The following is a 20528-nucleotide window of genomic DNA, read 5'->3' as shown; positions in this document are numbered from 1 at the left end:
ACGCAGCTGCGCAGGAATGTGCGTTCTGCAGTGCCTGAGCAGGACTGTGGTCAGAACTGACTTGACTTGCTAAATATTGAAAAGCGATTTTGAAACCTCGTTTCTCTAACTAAAAAGTCCCGCTGGCCTTTTAGCCTGTTGGGAATACTGATTGGGGGTACCTGGTGGCCATAGGCCAGGCATGGCTAAGTCTGTCCCATCATCCTGCTTGCCATCACTGCCTTAGGATGAGCAGAGAGCACTACATGTAAAAGAAACCCTGTCTCACTTTGCTTAATGTTAGATAAAGTGAAGCTTCCCTGTATCGTAATGACTTCTCGTTGCCTGTATCAGCAGCGGTGTGATGTGTACTGCGCTTGGGCTGTAAAGTCTTAGAGAAAAGCTAAAGCAGGGGGAGCAGAGTCTGTTACACGCTGCGTTTGCTCTTCTTCATTCTGTGTATCCATTCAGGTCCTGCAGTACCGGACCCGATGTCGAGAGTTGGAGCAGCAAGTGGGAGCAGGAGGGGTGAGTGTTACCAGAGGGTTAAAAGAAGGGCTGTAAGTTTGTCTGTCAGTGTTTTGTCCAGTTGCCATTCTTGGAGCAGCCACTAGTCCCAGAAATGCCAGTCCAGAAAACCATATCAAGAAGGACTTTAGTTTTGTGAAGGAGTGCTTTATTGCTGGAGTAACATTTAGTCCTAGGTCTGTTAGATCATGTGGCTGTCTCTGAAAAAGAATTGGTTGAAACACAGTATTTTGGAAGGCAAGAATGCTGGTGTTCAACATAGAGGGCTGGCTCGCTGCTTTTCTTTCTGCTTCATGGCTAAAGTAAACCTAGGAAATGAGGGGTAGGAGAGTAGGAGAGCATTCCCAGGCTTCCAGTCAAAGTGAGCACTCCCAGGCATGAGCAGAGGTTGCTGAGCTGTGAGAGTGCAACAGGAGGAGACTGTGGAGAGCTACTCATATTGAGTGACACCCTTCCCCTCCTTCCCTTTCCATAGTCACAACACAGTTGTGCCTGGAAGAAGCCACAAGCTCCTGAGATACCAAACAAATGGAGGGGAAAGTGATGGATGCAAACAGTAGTGAAGGAAACACTAGAATTTGACTAAACATTTCCTTTCTTCTTAAGGGTTCCCTTCCAGGCAGGTGGGAAGGCACAGAGGACCACAGCCTGGAGAAAGCACTGCTTCAGGTAGAAGAGGAGCATCAAAGGTATGGGGAAGAAGTGTTCCCTCATAGCTGGTATCCTGGATGCTCATGGATGTGAGGGAAAACATGTCAGTGCTACCTAGTGTCCTCAAGGGAAGAGGTTGGACGAGCCACTTTGACAGGGGACAGGTCCACAGTCTGTTTTCTGGGGTGCAGTGACAGTGTTGTGTTATTCCAGGTGACCTCTAAAGGTCCCATTCCAGCCTAAATTATTCTGTGACTCAGTAGGTGAGTGACTCGGGACAATGCTAGAGAAAGATGATGCATCCAAGTGATCAGGCAGCACAAAGGGGAGACAAGGCCTAACTGAGAGCATCGTCAAAGCTGGAGACGAAGGGAGAACCAAAACTGTAGGAGAAGCAAATGAGTTTGCCATCACAGAGACATCTTACTTAATCCTAGAAGGCACTTTTCCTAGCTCTCAGTTTGACAACAGAGTCAGTTTTGAGGGAGCTGAGAAATCACAGGGATGCTGCTTGTAGATAGCAGGGGGGTTGGACTGGATGATCTTTCAAGGTCCCCTGGAGACAAAGGGAGAACCAAAACTGTAGGAGAAGCAAATGAGTTTGCCAGTTTGCCATCACAGAGACGTCTTACTTAATCCTAGAAAGCACTTTTCCTAGCTCTCAGTTTGACAACAGAGTTTTGAGGGAGTTGGGAAATCACAGGGATGCTGCTTGTGGATAGCAGGGGGGTTGGACTGGATGATCTTTCAAGGTCCCTTCCAACTCCTAGCATTCTGTGATTCTGTGTGACTCTGTGATTCAGTGACCTCGTTGCTGTTTCTCCCTTTCCAAGGGGTGAGAATCTAGCAGAAGTGAACGCTGTCCTGCGGGAGCACCTCAGTGAAGCAAATGAGATTAATTCAGCCCTCAAAGAAGATGTTGGAAAACTGACGGCGGATTGGATGAGGGCCCGGGAGGAGCTGGAATTGAAGGAGAGCGAATGGCGCCATGAACGTGAGGTAAGGATAAGCTATGGGAATGCCAGAGTGGCATGAGAATGCATTTTATTTCTGGCATAGAGGACTCACTGTGTGAAAGCTGTGGCTCTGGTGAGGATGTATTGGTGTTGTGTTGAGTAGCAGACCACAGGGGTGTGAGCTGCAGGAGTGTCTCCAAATTGTGGGGATGGAAGATGCCCACCTGTTGTGGCCATGCTGCTGGGTCTTAAAGGCACGTGCTTGCTGTTGCTGGGCACTGTAGGGCGGTCACACAGGACCTCTTGTCTTAAATAGTTCCTAAATCTCTGTCTAGAGCAGTGGAGACTGGAGGGGTCTGTGTGTTTTCACATTCAGAGCAGCCAGCAGCAGGATGAGACCGGCCTCCCTTCCCAATAGCAAATCTGACACTGGTCTTGGAGGTGCTTGTTTTCCTCCTCCTCCACCAAGACTGTGAGACACCTCTGCAAGGCGAGATGATGAATCACGGTTGGTTTGCTTTGCTGATACCCACTCCTGCTGAGAAGCGTGGATGTTCCCTTCTTTGAAGTCGGGGGGCAGGTCCTGTGGGCACTTCTCTGGTGCCTCTCCAGTCCTTGATGCCCCTGTCGTTCTTAAAGGAGATCTGCTGAGGGTGATTCTGCTCTCTCCTATCTGAAAGACTTGTACAGTGGCAGCGAAGGCTGAACTGGCATTTTTTCTTTTTGTCTTTTAGCTTTATGACAGCTACATAAGGGGTGAACACAACCGTCTGCTCGGCCTGTGGCGTCAGGTGGTGACCTTCCGCCGTCACTTCCTGGAGATGAAGACGGCCACTGACCGGTGAGCAGAGGTCAAGGCTACATCTCTTGCAGAAAAAAATGTAGCTTCCCTTCACACCTGCTTTTTGAGCCTTAAATCTCACTGGCTTCCTTTTCCCACTGCTCCTAATGGGAAGATCATTCATGGTTTTTATTTCCTTCTCATTTCCAGATCACATTTATTCTGGTCAGTTTGCATCCATGTACCACCGTAGTTGAGAGAAGGAATAGCTTCTCTACCCTGTGGCTGCATTTCTACAATTTGTTTTGCTTAGTTTGATGCCTCCTTTTCATGTTTGTTTTCTTGTTCTTGGGCTCTCTGAGGTTCCTTTCTCACAGTTGCCTTCTATGTGGACAAAAATAGTGTAGCCATAATAGTACATTCTTCTGGGGTCAGCATGCAAGTTCAAACTCCGGGTTACTGTCAGCCATTTATCTTACTTGACTGTAAGCCTTCCTTACTGTGTCGAGCATGCCTGACCTATATTGAATTCACGTGTAATTTGTGCTTTTAGTTACAACATTTTAGGCTCATTCTTCCACCACCTTCCTGAAGTGTTTATTATGTAGAGATTGTCACAAGCCTCTTAGCAGTCCGAGTGCTGATAATAATAGGTTGCTTAAGGCTGATCCCCTAGGTATAAAAGCTTGTATTAATGATAACTTGCAGGAGCAGCCATTAATAAGAGTAATTGGAGGTTCTTGAAGCCTTCTGGCTCTGCCATGTATTTCTTCTTGTCTCTGAGAAGAAAACAGGCTCATTGCTCAACTATCCAATAGACTTGCTCAGTTGTCAAGATGAGTCCTGATCCCAAAGTGTCAGATGAATGATTTGAACCCATCTTTCCTACCAGCTTTTACTGTTGTGCATATACGTGCTTCAGAAGTGAGTCAGCTGATAAAGACAGCGGTGTGAACGTTTCTCTCTCTTTATTGTTCTTCAGAGATCTGTCAGAGCTGAAGGCCGAGCAGCTGAGGCTTTCTGGCTCTATTCTTGCAAACTGCTCCCACCTGCACTGCAGCGTACAGCTCTGGGAGTCTGTCACTGTGGGCAGACTTGTCCTAGAGGATCAAGCACAGCAGGAAGAGGAACGGGAAATGAACCAGAAGACTCAGGAAGTGATGTGCCTACAAGTCAAGGGGGACCTGGAGAGGAAGGAGCTTCAGGACAGGTAAATGTGTTTTAAACTTTGCTATTACCGACATCATCTTTTGTGGCTGCTTCTTGGATACGTAGGTGGGCTGTGTTCACATTTAAAACACACACAGTTCTGCACAGCCTTGTTTCTGTCCCTGGTTGAACTATTGCCTTCAACAGAAAGGGCAGAAAAAACTGTCTGACTGATAGAAGCTTTTCTGAGTAAGACAAGACTGGGAAAGAGGTCGCATTAGACAATGTGTTGCTGATAACTGATCCTTGGTGAGCAATTGAGATCAGTATAAACAACCCTGTCTCTTGTACAGCCCTTTTGCTACCCAGGGCTGTGCTAAAGGAGTAGGGAGGAATTTGCCCATGACCTTCATAAGCAATGTAGCACCTCTGTACTGACCTTTCCTTGCAAGACTGAGTGCAGACGGCCTTTGGGGCAAGAAGTGGCATTTTGCAACATCAACCGTATGAACCTGTAGAGATGAACACTGCCTTTGCTGTATTTTTGGGGTTGAACTTTCTCTGCTGTGCTTCTGGAGCTGCTCAGCTCTTTAACACGATGGTGATGGTGTGCAATGCTTTTGGAACGGCACGTGGACCTTCTCTTTTCAGGGTGATGGAGCTCTCAGCCTTGCTTGTACAGTCTCAGAAGCAGAATGAGGAGAAGGAGAAGACCATAAAAACACTTAACGACACTGTGGAGATTCTAGTATGTTTTACCTTTATCTGGGAGACGGCTCAGTGTTTGCTCTTCAGCCTTAGCACAGAGGTGTGGCTTCCTCAAGAGATGGAGTGGCAGAGATGCTAGCTATGGGAACATCAGGCACATTGCCAAAACACTCCTTGCGTTTTTGGCACATGTGGGCTCAGTCCAGGTGCAGGCAATGGCAGGGGAGCTGCAGGCAACTTGAGTGTCTTCCTCAGGGGGGCTGCACCAATGCTGTCCTCCTGTGACTTTAAGTATCTTTAAGTTCCTTGGCACTGACAGCTTCATAGCAGTCCATGAAAACTTGCTGTCGGTCTTTCTCTTCTTAGTTTTAGCAGAGAAGAAATGGAATAGATAAGAGAAGGAATCCCTGGGGCTGAGGCTTATTGGCATGACAATGCTACTGAGTATGGGAATGCTGCAGAGGGGAGCAGCTCTTTCCTGCCCACCCTTTCCTTATTCTGTTCTCAGGAAGCAAGTCAGTTAGAGAAGGAATATGAAGATTCCTTGACCAAAAGTGCCAAAGAAGCAAATCTTTCTCTCCAAAAGCTGATAAAAGATATAACTGAGGTGAGTACAGTGTTGGGACCACATCTGTGTAAATTTGGTTCAAAAGTACTTGAGGAAGGCAACAGACCAGGCCATGGAATAGATGTCAGTGTTGTATACTGTTTATGTTAACTGCTGCTGGCTGTTGAGTTTTTATACCACTTTTCTGACATAAAACCAGTTCTGACTTCCGAGCTGGCTGTCCTGTGACATTTCAGCTGAGTTGCTAGAAGTGTCAGTACCGTTGCCTTCGCTGTCTTGCTAAGGTCTCTCTTGGACTGTGCTTTCTGAGTTGGCCACTTGACATTTGTGTTCCAGTGTTGCTTGGAGGCTTCCCCCAGCCTCCTGGAGAAATTGCTCTGTTGTTCTTCACATTGTTATTAAAGGTCAGTGACCGTGGCACTTGCCAACTCTGCTCCTTCACTCTACATTCACTGACCATTATTGTCTCCACAGAATCACAACTGTCTAGGTTTAAATTTAACTTAGTCCTAAACTTCTCTCTATGGAAGGGGGTTTAATTATCAAATCTTTTACACAGCCTCTCACAAAGTCAGTTCTTTCCCTTTACATAGACATTTTGATCCTCTTGTGCTGCTGCTCAGAGTAATTATAAACATTAGCTTTTCCATTGCTGTTTTCCAGTATTCATCAGCTTCCTTCTTCCCTGGGCAGCATTAATGTTTCCTTTCATTGCTATTTCCATTGATGTGCTGGTGCTCGTGTATGTGGCTCTAAGAAGCTGAAGGAGACCCAAATTATTCATGAGAACAAGACATTGAGCATTCAAGCAGCCTCCAGCCACTTCATGCTTGCTTCTTGTCGTTTATAGTAGCTGTATTCAGAAATCAGTGGAGTACTTGTGGCCACAGGGACAAAACTTCTTGACTGAAGAAATGAGAGAATTGAGTTTTAATGACTAGGGTGAAGTGGGAGAAAAAGGAGAAATGGATAAAGAAAACCAAGTAGAATGAGCAAAGAGGTAACAGCTTGATGTGGGCTTTCAGGTCGTGTTAGAAGACAGTGACAGTGTGGTCAGCATTACCTGCACTGACAGTTCCCAGTATGCAGAGTCCAGCAACATCCTCTCTTGTCTGAGCTCCTTTGATGCAGAGCATGCCCTTGTGTTGGTTCAGGAAGCACTGGCAAGGAGGCGAGGAACAACACAGGTGAGAATTTCTGCTTGTCTTCACCACTCGCCACAGGCTCAGCTGCTAATGCCTCACTTGGCTTGAAACCTTTCCATTTGACCAGTTTCTTTCCAGCCGTCCCACTCTTGGTAATGTATTGCCTTGCCAAACTCACCAGCTCTGTGTTCTGCTGCTTTTCTCTCCTTGATCTCCATCCCCTCATCGCAGCTTTTGCCTCAGGTGAGCTCTGTCTCTGCTTGCTTCTTCTCCCAGCTATCCGGAGCCATTTTTCCTTCTCCTTATTGCATGTTTGTGCTCTTTCTCTGCCCATTCCTTGCAGGCCCTGGAAGAGGAGCTTTTTGCCAGGCAGGACTCTATAAATTTCCTGCAGCACCAGCACAAGGAGGAGGAAGAGAAGTGCAGGAAGCTGCAGCAAAGGCTTGAGCAACTGGAGGAGGAATGCAAGACATCCAGCAGCCACAGGCAGCACCTGCAGTCTCTGGTAGAAGCACTCAGGAGGTGAGTGTTTCCTCCTCCTCCTGCGTTCTACAGGCAATCTGCTTCCAGTTCGGGGAGTTCAGAGGTGTTATGGGCAAATAACTCACCTGCCCTACCATGTGCATGCCTCTGCTTGGCACTTTAGCATCCTCTTGTGAAAGGAAACATGCTTTTCATGTTCTGTTCTGAATCCTAAGGCTGACTTGGAGATTTGGAAGATGCCTCCCTCTTCTTGCAGCTTCTCTGACTTCTGTTCTTTGGGTGCCCTTTCCTAGCCACTGCTTCTCACTGAATGAAGGCAAAAGCCTGTCTTCCATTCGCTTTCCCTCTTCAGTTACTTTATGAGGGGAAAAGCAAGTTCTTCTTTACCGTGTTCTCCACAACTCCATCCAGGAATGATGAAAATGGGATCCATGCCTCTTAAGGCCTCTCCATTCCTCTGACTGAGCCTTGTCTCTGCAGTGACTGTGCAAACCTTGAGAAAACCAGGGAAGAGCTACAGCAGCAGCTTGAAGTAACGGAGCGAGAAGCCTCGCGTCTGCGTCGAAGTAACGCTGAGCTGCAGCTGAAGGAAAATTCAGCCCAGGGGGAAAAGGTGGAGCAGCAGCAGATGATGGAGAGAGCGCGTCGTGACCAGCAGCTCCTGTGAGAGTTAAAGCTTTCTCTGGGCAGGGGTGGGCGGTGCTGGACTTTAGGAGGCCCACCAGAGAGGAATGAATTCTGCATGCTCGTCATTTGTAGCATGGAAATGAGAAGGGACTGATTCCACAGCTGACCTCAGCTGCTTTGAGCTGCAGATGGGGCTGGAGGCCTCCTGGGGTCCCTGCCAGCCTGAATAATCCTGTGATCCTGTGATGATTGGATTGGAAATTCATACACATCCCCTCTCCAGCTAGATCACAGGCTCTTTGATCATGTCACTGCTGAAGGCAAGAGTAATTGTGGGAAGAGTAATCTGGACTTAAAAAGTCTGTTTTACCCAAAGAGGAATTTTGGAAAGTCTTGTATCCAATGTATCAAAAAGGAGGGAAGAGAACTTACAGGCAGGAAACTGTTAAGTTGAGGGTACTTGAACTTTTTTTGAAACATTATGTGATTTCTGGAAACTTGTTTTACTTTCTCAATGGCAACTTTTTCACCTACATCAATGACAAAGAGCGATGCAGCTCCGGTCAGAAAATTCCAGCTTTCTTTAGGGGTAAATGGAAAGCTGTTGGAAGTCATTCAGACTGCCATAACTGGGACATAGTATGTACTCTTGGTTTTGGAAATGAGAATGATTTTGCATTATAAACTTGTTTGTCCTTTTCATAGACTAAAGGACTTAGCTGCTCTTGAAGGAAAACATTCATTGTTACAGAGTGAGTTGGTAGTCACAAGAGAGACGCTGGAGGAATCGCACCTTCAGCGAGATCTGCTGAAGCAAGAGAAACATGAGCTTACCGTGGCACTGGAGAAGGTACGGGCACCTTATTCCCAGGTGGCACTTGTGGCAGAGGGAGTTGTGATAGCAGGACCACCACAGATGCTGGTTCTGGCAGTGGAAGGCAGGGACAGTGCTGTTCTCCTTCTTGGAAAACGGTGATCAGACCACACAGGCTCTGGGGTAGCGAGTCCCCATGTGCCTCTTGGGAACACTGAAGTGGGAGCGTGTCAGAGACACACAGGGGATGTGGAGTTGCTGCTTGGTGGCAGGGATTTTCCTGCCTTTGTTTCCATGTTGCTCTTATGTCTCCTCAGGCAGAGCAGTCAGTAGCAGAGTTGACGGGCGCTCAGAGTAAGCTGAGTGCTGAAGTAGCTGATCTGCATGTTGCAACAGCGAACGTGAGCAGTATCAATGAAGCTCTTGCATTGGATAAAGTGCAACTGAACAAACTTTTGCTGCAGGTGAGCAGAGTTGCCAACGGTCTTGCCAGGTGTTTGTTTCTGCTTGTTTTCAGACCTCTTGCCTTCCAACAGGATGACTGACTGCATATGGGAATGTTCCTTTTTCTGGCTAAGCCAAACCTCCTACAGGGTAAATCTTACTGTGTTTTATTTCCTCTGTGTTTCTGTGGTTGTAGCTGGAGCAAGAGAATGAAATTCTGTCAGGTAAAGTGGATGAGATGGAAAGAGCAAAGATCTCTGACCAGGAGAAGCTGAGCTTGTGTGAAAGAAGAAATGAAGAGCTCAGTGCAGAGAAAGCCCACCTGGAGCAGCTGCTGAAGAAAGCAGAGGAGCAACAGGAGGGGCTGCGGGTGCAGCTGAGGACACTGGCAGAGGAAAAGGCAGAAACCCAAGAGAAACTCAATCAGGTGAGACCAAAGCACAACCCACTAGGGCCTTACACATCCTGTCCAGTCAACAGTCCCAGGCAGTCCTGGATATTAGTGTAGTATACAGCAGATACACACTTTCAGCCAAGGTACAGGAGCTCTTTCTCCTCCAGCTGATTCAAAAGTGGCCCTGGCTGGCTCTGCACAGAGCTCCAGAGAATGGACTCTTAACTGTATTTTGTCCTGCTTTCAGGTTTACCGGCAGCAGGAGTCAGCGAGCAGCGGTCTGGAGCAGTTGCGCCAGGAGTCCTCTCGCCAAGAGCTTGCACTGACCAAGGTGTCCAAAGAGAAGGAGGTGCTGGTGCATGAGAAGGCGGCCCTAGAGGTGCGACTGGCAGCTGTGGAGCGGGACAGACACGGCCTTTCCGAGCAGCTGGCAGAGGCCAGGTAAAGGCAGGGAGGAGACCCTGGGCAGGGCGTTACTTCGTGTCTGTAATGATAACGGTGGTAATCATTACATGAGGATTTCTTGCATCCTGTGTGCTTTTCAGATGGTTTCGTCTTCCATGGATGTAAAATGGAACAATCTCGAGCACAAAGAAAACAAAACAGCATACCATGATTTGAATATTATTTTTCTGATAGCTAAAGCTAACAAAGCTCTCCTGAGCCTTGGGCTCCTGTTTCTGTCTGTGAGCAGAGGCTGGGCTTTTGCTTGCTGGCACAGACTTTGTGGGCACAGCTACCCGTGTGTCATAGATCAGACAATAGCAACGTAACACTTGGCTACTGAGATCGAGTTCGACTGGGCTTTCTGTGTTATGCTAGATCATAAGAAAAGCCTGGAGATTCCCTTGGATGGGCCTGTGTTTCTATTTGAAATGGTAGAAATACCTTTTCTGTATACAAGTTTCCATGTAACCCATTTTCCATACTCTAGGGTAGGATCCTGAACCACTTCTTACTGGAATAACTCCCTGTGGGTGTCAGGAACTAGAAGCTCATTTCAATCCACATTCACAACTTGTAGGTCAGTGAAGGAGACCCTGGAGTCCAGCCTGTTTGAGGCACAGCAGCACTTATCTCAGCTGGAGATCGCCAGGAGTCAGCTTGAAATCCAACTTCACACAGTCACGCAGGCCAAGGAGGTGATACAAGGTGAGAGGCTCATGTGCTTAGTTTCTGGTGTTCCTCCTACGCAGCAGAGATGGTATAAAGATAGCTCACTGTCTGCAGTGCTTGTGAGGAGTGGAAGAGCTGGAGGCAGATTCCTCCTACACTGAAATTCAATTGAGCTAAGGTTAGTAAAGTCCAAACCACTGTATATGTAAACTCTGAACCTTGGCAATTGTCGTGTGTGCAGGGGAAGTGAAGTGCCTTCAATGGGAGCTGGAAGCAGAGAGATCTCTTATGAAGCAGGAACGGGAAAACATGGTACAGCAGCTCTTGCAGACAGAACAGCAGTATGACAGTACCCTCAGACTTCGGCAGACTGACCATGAAGTGGAAATAAACAAACTCCTGCAAGACCTGGTAGGAAACAATGTGCTTCTGAACCCTTCAAGCAAGGTTTGTGGGCTGACTTTAGAAGAATAACAGCCTGAGGGTGTGAAATGGCAGCAACCATCTGTCATAGGCCACACATCGCTAGTCCAAGCAGCAGAGCCGATGACTCTGAAGGTGTGTGAAGACCACAGGACTGTGCTGGGACAGCAAATGCAGCCACAGATTCAGAGTGGGCCTAAGACAAGTCCTAGAGAAGGCTGGGGGATCCCCACTCAAATCGTGGCAGCAAAGGGGGAAGGTCTTACCAGACTCTGTCTACCATGAAGTAGACTCCTCACGTTGCTGCCAACTGCAGTCATGGAGCTCTGTTCCTTTCTTTCTGTCCTTCCACAGAGGTTGACAGAGGTGTTATCTTTGGGCTTAAAGCATACAGAACAGGCCCCTTGTTCTTAATACTTCGGTTCCTGGCCTGTTTTGGGGCCAGGGCATTGGGGTACTGGCTCTTTCTTACCCTGCAGTCCATCTGAGAATGGAGTTGAGCTTTGAAAGGAGAGACTCTGAGAATAGAGAGAAATCCCGAGGCAAGAGGTTCTAGGAGACAGGCAGTCATCAGAGAGGGGAAGGTAACATCTTGTTTTCCTAATTGTTGGACTCAATGATCTTAAAGGTCTTTTCCAACCTTAATGGTTCTATGATCATTTCACCCACTGATCCTCTTTTTAAGTTCCTTGACAGGACAAGATTTATGGAGGGCACAAAGGCACTGCTCCAGTGGGGGTATGTGGGAGGGATGAAGCTTCACGTTTGTTTTTGAGGAGCTTGGCTATGACTTCATCTTGAAGTCTTCTTCTCCCCTCAGGAAAGCGAGCGGGAAGGGCACCATTCAGAGCTGCAGGAGATGCTGGAGCAATGGGAAAAGGAGAAGGCAGAGACAGAAGGGGAGCATGAGAAGAAGCTGTTTGATATGAGGCAGAAAGTGGCTGCCATGCAAGCTCAGCAAGAAGAGGAACGAACCAGAGTTGAAAATGTCAAGAAAGAGGTAAAGACTGTGAGAGGAGAACTTGTGTAGGTTTTTGCAAGGCTAGAGAGGTGGGAGAGGGCTGGATATTGGGCTGTGTTGGAGCATGTCCTACACATTTTCTACATTGAATTTGGTGAGGTGAAATGCAAGCAGGGCTAGCTCTGTGACTAGGAATGAGACTTCTCATAGGAAACCAGGCAGAAACATCACCTCTCAGCTGAGGTTTTTGTGCTGCTGTTGTGTTGTTTTTAAGACTTACCTCAGAGCATCTTCACGTTTCTCTTAAATAGCCTTAACTTCATTTGAGACCAAACTGCGTCTGTAGGACTGATTCCTGATGAGATGGGGTTTTGGTTTTGAGTGACGAGGTGTGGCAGGATTATTGACAAAAGAAAAAAAAATTAAAGACACTGTGCAGATATTTCTGAGCAGTAAAACAGGGGTCTTCTGGGCTGTGTTTTAAATCGCTTGCTGGTAAAGCACCTTTATCGTACACTGAGAATCCTCCTTGTGTTCTCCCCAAAGACCTTTTTATGCACAATGCCTAGGAGCAGCAGTACCCCCAGCTGTGTCTACAGGTATTGAAATGACAGGGCAGCACTCAGAGATGACAGTGTGTCCCTGTAATGTCAGTACTTTACCTAACTCTACTGAATACCTTCAAACTGAAGTAATTTTCACCAGACCCCACTTAGGATACTTGAGTTCTCTGAAGGAGCTGCTAACTTCAGCCCTGTGGCATTTTCTCTACTGCTAACTAAGTGCAAAAGTTGCTTTTGAAAGACAAACAAGACACAGCAGAAGACAAGGGATGATCCCTTCACCAGGAAGGTGAGACACTTGAGAAATGCCACACATTTTCCTGTTAGAGTTTAGGGGAGATTCAATCACAGACAGACGTGGATGGACGGTGTTTATAGTGCCAGTCTCACTTAGGAAGCCGTGTCTCCAGGTGGGCAGGTAGTGCTGTGGGAATGCATGAGCCTGTCGGTCTTTGAGTCTTGCCACGTAAATTTTGTAGAGGGAGCTTAAACCCATCTTCTCTTTTATTTCTGTGCAGGTCCTGCTAGAAAAGGAGCGTGAGAAGAATGCTTTATTAGAGACACTACTCCAAACTCAGGAAGAGCTGACAGAAGCCTGCCAGCAGCTCGATCAGCTCAGGCAGGAGGTGAAGGAGCAGCGAGAGAATGGGCAGGTAAGTCTGATGGGTAGGGTAGGTTGAAAAACAGAGCATTGGCAATTAGACATAAGGTGACAGAAGAGGCTGAGAGTGCCAGTAACAAAGTGAAGGGCAGTAATGAGGAAATAAAATATAAGCCCTGGGACTGAGGAGGCAAGGACTGCTGCCTCACTGAAAGCAGAGCCTGGTAAGCTGCAGAGATCAGCAACAGGAAGGAAGGGTTACAGTGGAAGCAGAGCTGGGTAGAAAAGCAGAAAGAAGTGGCTGAATGAATGTGATGTTGAGACAGAAAGAGAAAGAAGGTGGACCTGGTGGCAGGTCCCAGGAGCTTGCTCTCCATTTGTGTTTACAGAGCATCACAGAAAAGCTGCATGCAGAACTGCAGGAAACTCAGAGTAAGATCAAGGCAGTGGAGAATCGGCACAAGGAAGAAATCCAAACCATTGAAAAGGAAATGAACATCCTTCTTCAGCAGAGGGATGCTCTACAAAACGAGGTGACTCAAACAGCAATAGCTACTCCAGCCATCAAAGAGGTGGTGTCTCCCCTTCTTGCCTTTCCACTGCAGAGTAGCAGGCTCATGGGGTGATCCCTCTGCCTGCCATCATGCTGTGGTCTGAATCTCAGCTGCTGCCCTGGACAGATGGGCTGGTCCTTTTGCCTATTTGTCAGCAATCCTCAGAATGGATTTCTGCTGGTCTTGGTTTTGAAGTTGTTCTTTCTCTTTTCTCACGGTTTATGATATGGCTGATGGTGGCAAACTGAAGTCTTTGACTGCTTTGTTATGTTTTACTTGAGGTGGAAGAGTTGACATCTCAGCTGGCAGCTTCCAAAGAGTCCCAGCAAGTGATTGGCCACAAAGCTCAGCAAGAGCTGAGGGAGGCACAGGAGCTGTCAAGGCAGAAGCTGCTGGAGGCTGAGCACCTCCAGAAGATCCTGGAGGAGGAGAGGAGTCAATGGGAGGAGGTAGAACGTCAGAACAAGGAGCTGCAAGTGTGTCTGCAGTCCTTGGAGGAGGAAAGGAGTCGATGGGAAGAAGTGGAGCATCACAACACAGAATTACAGGCTTTGCTGACAGTCCTAGAGAGTGAAAAAGCCAGGTAAATGAAAGCCTGTGAGGCTCTCCATTCTGTTTTCGTATTGCAATCTGTTTCCTTGTTCCTCAAAAAATCCCAGGAGGTGTCTGGAGAGGCTCACGCAGGGTCCCTGCCAGCCTCAACAGATACAGATGTTACTGACTGTCCAAGGAGTGCAAGGAAGGAGAGAAAGGGTAGGTAGGCTACTTCACCTGGTAAAGTCCTGCCAGTCCTCAACACATCTTCATTGAAGAAGAGAAATAAAAGGCAGTGCGCTCTTGCATCCCCTATGAGGGATCCTGCATCTTATATAAGGATCTGAGTATTTCCTCCAAGCCTCCATTACCACTTTTGGTATTGGCCTTCGTTTCTCTAGCTGAAAGCAATGTGGGTGCTGGCAAGTCTTAGGAAACTCCCCAAAATTCACCTTGCTGTCAGTTGCTGCTGTTCCTACCAGGACATACAAGCTCGGGGAAGAAAATGTTGCTTCATCATTGACAAAACCTCTCCCTTGGAGCCTCATTAGAAAAATTTTCCTCTTCCCTAATATCTTAATTTCAAGATTTCATTATGTTTGTATTCACATTCCCATCTCAAAAACAGATAGGGTATTTGGCCAGTAATAACCTTTCTTCTGTGGAAGCAAACGTAGTGGCACGTGCTTGGGTGTGACTGCCAACTTGCCTTAGGACTGAACAAACAGCCTGGTTGTTCAGTCACATCTCAGCAGAGAAAGCAAATTTTTGCCCTTGGTGGTGGAAGTCCTAAGAGTTTATTAAATGTTCTACCACGTAGTGATGGGTTGTGTGCTCTCTCTTTCAGGCTGACCCTGTCTCTGGAAGAGAAAGAACTGAGCCTCGCAACCCTGGAAGAAACCAGCCTTGCCCAGCACAACAAGGTGTCTCAGCTTCTTTCTACCATTCACCAGACCCAGCAGATCCACGCAGACCACAGAAGAGAAATACAAGAGCTCAACAACCAGGTGAGCTATACACTGGCATCCTCTTCTCCAGGGACACAGAATACCACCTTCAGCTTGTAGCCCCCAACTTGTTTCCCCTCCTAACAGCATACACTCCTTCTGTATTCTGCCCAGAGACTTTGCACATTGAGGTCAAGGCTGGATCTGCTCTGTTGTGCCTATGTTCTCTCATGGTTCATGGCATTAAATCTCTGAGGAGAAACAGAAGATTCCTTTGGAGCTTCTCAGTATCTCTGTTACAAATGTTGTCCCCAGATGGTGTTTCTACCTCTGAACAACCTGGTGAAAGAGAAGTGGTTGTCACAGTCTGTGAAAGGTACTTCTATCCCAGCCAGTTCATCTGGCATTTTGGAGATGAACCTTGAAGGATGCCAACTGTCTCCCCTGTACTTCTCCTCTCAAGCACCCCTGACAGAGATGCTTGATCTGCCACCTCACCCTGCCAGCCGCCCACTCGCCCCTGCACCCCCTACACCCACCCCCCTACCCCCAGGCTTAATTTCTGAGGTTGGAAGGCATGAAAGCCTGACAGTTCAACCACTGCTTTGGGGCTGGGGAAACTTCCTCTTGCCCCCTTAGACTCCATACCCCTGTTTTTAGCTTATTTTGCTCAGTTTGAACCCTTGACTTTGTGCCTTCTGTTTCCAGCGTGTTTCTTACCTGAAGTAATTTCTCCTTCATTCCTTCCTTTACTTCCCTCTCTGCTGCCGCAGTGGCAGCACAATCCCTGCGGTTTTTTTGCACCTGTGTTACAGATACAGTCACTGCAGGAAGCAGTGCTGGAGAAGGAAGCTGGCCTGGCAACTCGAGAGAAGCAGCTACTACAGGACCTGGAGGAGTCCCGAGCAGGGGAACAGTGCTTGAGGGACTCTTTGAGTGTGCTGGAGGCTGAGATGTCTGAACTGCGTCTGAGGCTTTGTAGCACAGAGAACAGAGCGATGGCATTGGCTGCAGAGCATCAGGAGGCTGACAGTGCCCGCTGTGAAACCCAGTCTGAGCTGGACAGACTGCGTTTGGTTCTCCACCACATGATCTGTGACAGCAGAGACTTGGTCGCTTGGAGTTCAGGCAAGTGTGGGAGGCTGCATTAACGTCTATAGAGCACCTAGAGGAGAGCAGATGGAGGGAGGGGTGGTTCTTTGTAATCCCAGTATGATAGACTCATCTTTTCAGTTTAGGCTGACACAAGCCATGGGAAATCTTGAGTGCCTGACATCCCTGCAAACAGACCCATGCCTGCAAACATCCCATGTTTGTATGTGGAGAAGTGACCAGCATCAAAGTTAAATAGGGCCCAAGTTGTGTCAAGCCACAGGGCATGTGTGTTCTTCCTCGGGGCAGCGCTGACATCAGTGGTCATCAAAATAGCGTTAGTCTGTGCTGCATGTCTTGCTGTAATGGGAGTTCTAGGACAATGTCAAAGGCACTGCCACCTTCTCCTGGGTACAAAGAGGCTTTGTTCGTTGGAGACCCGTCAATTAAAACTTGAAACAGAATGGCTTCTCTCTTCAGAACAGGGTGATGTCTGGGGCCTGACTGTTTCTCAGGCCAGGGACCTCCCTGCAGAGCTCACGGTGGACAGAGTGGCAGCAGCCCTACAAGACGTGCATCAGCACCTGAAGCAGACTCGGCAAGATCTGGTAACGTATGTCTAGAGCACCCAGAAATCCTCTCCCTCTGCTGGACTGAACTGACGAGCAGAGTGCCAAAGCCAGAGCAGGTGTAAATTTGTGTAGGCTAGGTTGGCTCACTGCATGGGGAGAACGGAGAATCATGACCATGTCTGCCTTTACTGTCCAACTGCCTCCTCCTGCCTTGGCTCTTTCTGCCTTAGTGTTTGTACCAGTTTGTCTCCTGCCAGCAGTGGCTCTGTGAGCTAAAACATCTTACCTCTTCCAGAATGATGCGAAGAAGAAGATACAGGATTTGGAGGTGGAGCTGAGCAAGAGGCAAGCTGAGAGGGACCATTTCAGCACCCGCAGTCAAGAGCTGCAGAAACAGTTGACTCAAAGCCAGGAAGGTACAGCTTCTCCTTTCCAGCCCCCTTCAGGGCTATTTACCTCTCTATATCATAGCTGGACAGGCATCCCTGATCCTTTCTCTGACATTATTTTCCCACTCTCCACATCAGAACTGCTTTTTCACTTCATTGTCTTTTCCTTGTCTCAGACTAGAGGAGCAGGGAAGTGTGGGCATTGCTCATTGCCTCCCCCACAGGCTGTCGCCTGCTTATGTAGTGAAAATTATGTTTTCTCTGTGGGATGCAAATCGGGTTGGGTTGGTCAGGGCTATTTACCTCTCTATATCATAGCTGGACAGGCATCCCTGATCCTTTCTCTGACATTATTTTCCCACTCTCCACATCAGAACTGCTTTTTCACTTCATTGTCTTTTCCTTGTCTCAGACTAGAGGAGCAGGGAAGTGTGGGCATTGCTCATTGCCTCCCCCACAGGCTGTTACCTGCTTATGTAGTGAAAATATGTTTTCTCTGTGGGATGCAAATTGGTTTGGGTTGGCTTTACTTTTCACCTTCCCCTTCACCTTCACTGCTGCAGAGACACAGATGGCAGAACACAAGAGGAGCTCTCTACAAGCTGCCTTGCAGGAAGAGGCCACTGCTCTAAAGGAGGAGGCTCTGACCCTGCGTCAGGAGGTGGCGTCTTTGCAGAGGAAACTTGAAAGCACAGAGAAGCAAAGAGAGGACGTCCTGGTGAGGCTGGCAGATGCCATAAAGGGCCATTTCTGACATACTTTTTGACCTTATGTTAATAATTCTAAGGAGTAACTTTTTCCAGTGGAGAGCTGGTTTTGGGTGGTCTTGTACAGATTCGCTCCAGATCTGAGCAGATACAGAGTACTCAAATGCTGACCAAGTTTCCCTCATTTTCCCCTTCCTTCCACTCATCATTCCTTGTTTTCCAGGCACTTGCTTTACTGCCAGACCATGCAGCTGAATTAGCAGGGTCATTACCTTGGGTAAGAGAAGGCAGTCCAGAAAGAAGAGATGGCTAAGCTGACTGATACCACAGGCTCTGTGGAGAGACCACTGCAGGAGCACAACATTATTTATACCAGTCGTTCTTTTTTGATTTAACTTTTCCAGATGCATTCTTCTGAATCAATAGGAAAAGATGCCGTAGTCATGTAAAACTCAGTTATGATTCAGGGTGCTTATTTTCCTCAGTTCTGAAGATTTCTGCCCTCGAAGCTTTAGTCAAAGTAATTTTCGAACTTGTCTCTGTGTACATTGCATGGTTTGGGCAATTACTTACGTCCAAATCCATATTTAGATTTCTTATATCCAGATATACCTGGATCTGTAAAAAAAAGGTGAGAAGACAGTAATTGGGGTCAGGAGGAGACGGTGAACATTCCCACAAGCTGGAACAGTGATGGGATTGAGGAGGGGAGGTGTCACATAAGTCTACCCCACTCTTAGGCTTTCTTCCCTGGGTATGCACTCACAGGCACTGTCACGTACAGGACACCAGCCGAGACGTTGGAGCCAGTGCAGCTGCTCTTACATGAGCAATATTTTCCCACTTTTTAATTTACAATGACTGCAAAAATTGGTCAGAGTTTGATAAACACAGTACAGCTCTCAAATCTTTTTTGAGTGACAGTAGAAAATTTGCATTTAACAGGAAAACTAACTGAATAGCTCAGATTTTCTTCTGAAAGCTCAAACTTGAGCCCTTGACTGCCACTGGAGCAGGAGTTCAAATCTCGTATGAAAACATACACAGATGGAATTATTGATGCTTTTCCTCCCTGTTTTGCAGCATGAACTGGACAGACTACAAGCAGTTAAAGAAAAACTGGTATGGGAGATAAAACTTCTTCAGGAATCAGTCACAGCCTCTGAAACCCGAGCAAATACAGCAACAGAAATTAATTACTCCCTTGAACAAGAACTCCAAACTACACTGTGTGTCTTAAAAGTTAAAAATGAGGAAGTAGAAATGCAGTGGGAGAAGATTCAGATGCTACAGAAGGAGGCAGCAGAGGTAAAAGCTTTGCAGGAGAATCTCGCTCATATGACTGCCATCCTCTCAGAGAGGGAGGGAGAGATGAAGCTGTACCAGGAACAGATGAGAAAGCTGGAAAACCAGAAAGAAATGCACAAAACTGCTCTTGATCGAGTTATTACGGACATAAGTGAGAAAAAGCAGAAAACTGAATCCCAGCAAGAACTCATACAGGAGCTGGAGAAGCAGCAAGAAAAACAAAGGATTGCTGTAAGCAAAATGAGCAAAGAGCTGGAGGAGAGAGAGCGGGAGATCAGATCCCAGCAAGAACAGATACAGGAGCTGGAGAAGCAGCAAGAAAAACAAAGGATTGCTGTAAGCAAAATGAGCAAAGAGCTGGAGGAGAGGAACCAGGAGATCAAATACCAGCAAGAACTGATAGCAGACATGGAGAATCAGCGAGAAATGCAGAGGACTGCTGTGAGCAAGATTAGCAAAGAGCTGGAGGAGAGGAACCAAGAGATCAGATCCCAGCGAGAAGAAATACAGGAGCTGGAGAAGCAGCAAGAAAAACAAAGGATTGCTGTAAGCAAAATGAGTGAAGAGCTGGAGGAGAGAGACCAGGAGATCAGGTGCCAGCAAGAACAAATACGGGACCTGGAGAAGCAGCGAGAAATGCAGAGGACTGCTGTTAGCAAAGATCTGGAGGAGAGGAACCAGGAGATCAGATCCCAGCGAGAAGAAATACAGAAGCTGGAGAAGCAGCAAGAAATGCAAAGGACTGCAGTGAGCAAGATGAGCAGAGAGTCAGAAGAGAGGGACCAGGAGATCAAATACCAGCAAGTACTGATAGCAAACATGGAGAAGCAGCGAGAAATGCAGAAGACTGCTATCAGCAAGATGAGCAAAGAGCTGGAGGAGAGGAACCAGGAGATCAGATCCCAGCGAGAAGAAATACAGGAGTTGGAGAAGCAGCAAGAAAAACAAAGCATTACTGTAAGCAAAATGAACAAAGATCTGGAGGAGAGAGAGCGGGAGATCAGATCCCAGCGAGAAGAAATACAGGAGTTGGAGAAGCAGCAAGAAAAACAAAGCATTACTGTAAGCAAAATGAACAAAGATCTGGAGGAGAGAGAGCGGGAGATCAGATCCCAGCGAGAAGAAATACAGGAGTTGGAGAAGCAGCAAGAAAAACAAAGCATTACTGTAAGCAAAATGAACAAAGATCTGGAGGAGAGAGAGCGGGAGATCAGATCCCAGCGAGAAGAAATACAGGAGTTGGAGAAGCAGCAAGAAAAACAAAGCATTACTGTAAGCAAAATGAACAAAGATCTGGAGGAGAGAGAGCGGGAGATCAGATCCCAGCGAGAAGAAATACAGGAGTTGGAGAAGCAGCAAGAAAAACAAAGCATTACTGTAAGCAAAATGAACAAAGATCTGGAGGAGAGAGAGCGGGAGATCAGATCCCAGCGAGAAGAAATACAGGAGTTGGAGAAGCAGCAAGAAAAACAAAGCATTACTGTAAGCAAAATGAACAAAGATCTGGAGGAGAGAGAGCGGGAGATCAGATCCC

The 20528-nt window shown here is 47.3% G+C and overlaps 1 protein-coding gene across 1 annotated transcript; it reads left to right on the top strand.

Annotated features, from left to right (window-relative positions):
* Nucleotides 1–450: 450 nt before the first annotated feature.
* CEP250 (centrosomal protein 250kDa) lies at nt 451–20359 on the top strand (the record flags this gene model as incomplete). Its single annotated transcript, XM_010195098.1, has 27 exons — nt 451–513; nt 1114–1196; nt 1992–2157; nt 2849–2955; nt 3878–4105; nt 4696–4792; nt 5261–5359; nt 6346–6507; nt 6809–6987; nt 7429–7611; nt 8281–8425; nt 8707–8853; nt 9030–9260; nt 9475–9668; nt 10252–10379; nt 10585–10754; nt 11587–11766; nt 12809–12943; nt 13281–13424; nt 13727–14028; nt 14827–14986; nt 15742–16054; nt 16499–16626; nt 16886–17006; nt 17543–17697; nt 18770–20152; nt 20294–20359. Coding segments are annotated over 27 exons (5469 nt in total), but the record flags the coding sequence as incomplete, so codon positions are not given.
* Nucleotides 20360–20528: the final 169 nt, after the last annotated feature.

Source organism: Mesitornis unicolor, unplaced genomic scaffold (assembly GCF_000695765.1).
Source record: "Mesitornis unicolor isolate BGI_N332 unplaced genomic scaffold, ASM69576v1 scaffold1502, whole genome shotgun sequence".
Classification (NCBI taxonomy): Eukaryota; Metazoa; Chordata; class Aves; order Mesitornithiformes; family Mesitornithidae; genus Mesitornis; species Mesitornis unicolor.
Note: the sequence above shows the minus strand (reverse complement) of the source record. Positions and strands in the feature narration are given on the sequence as shown.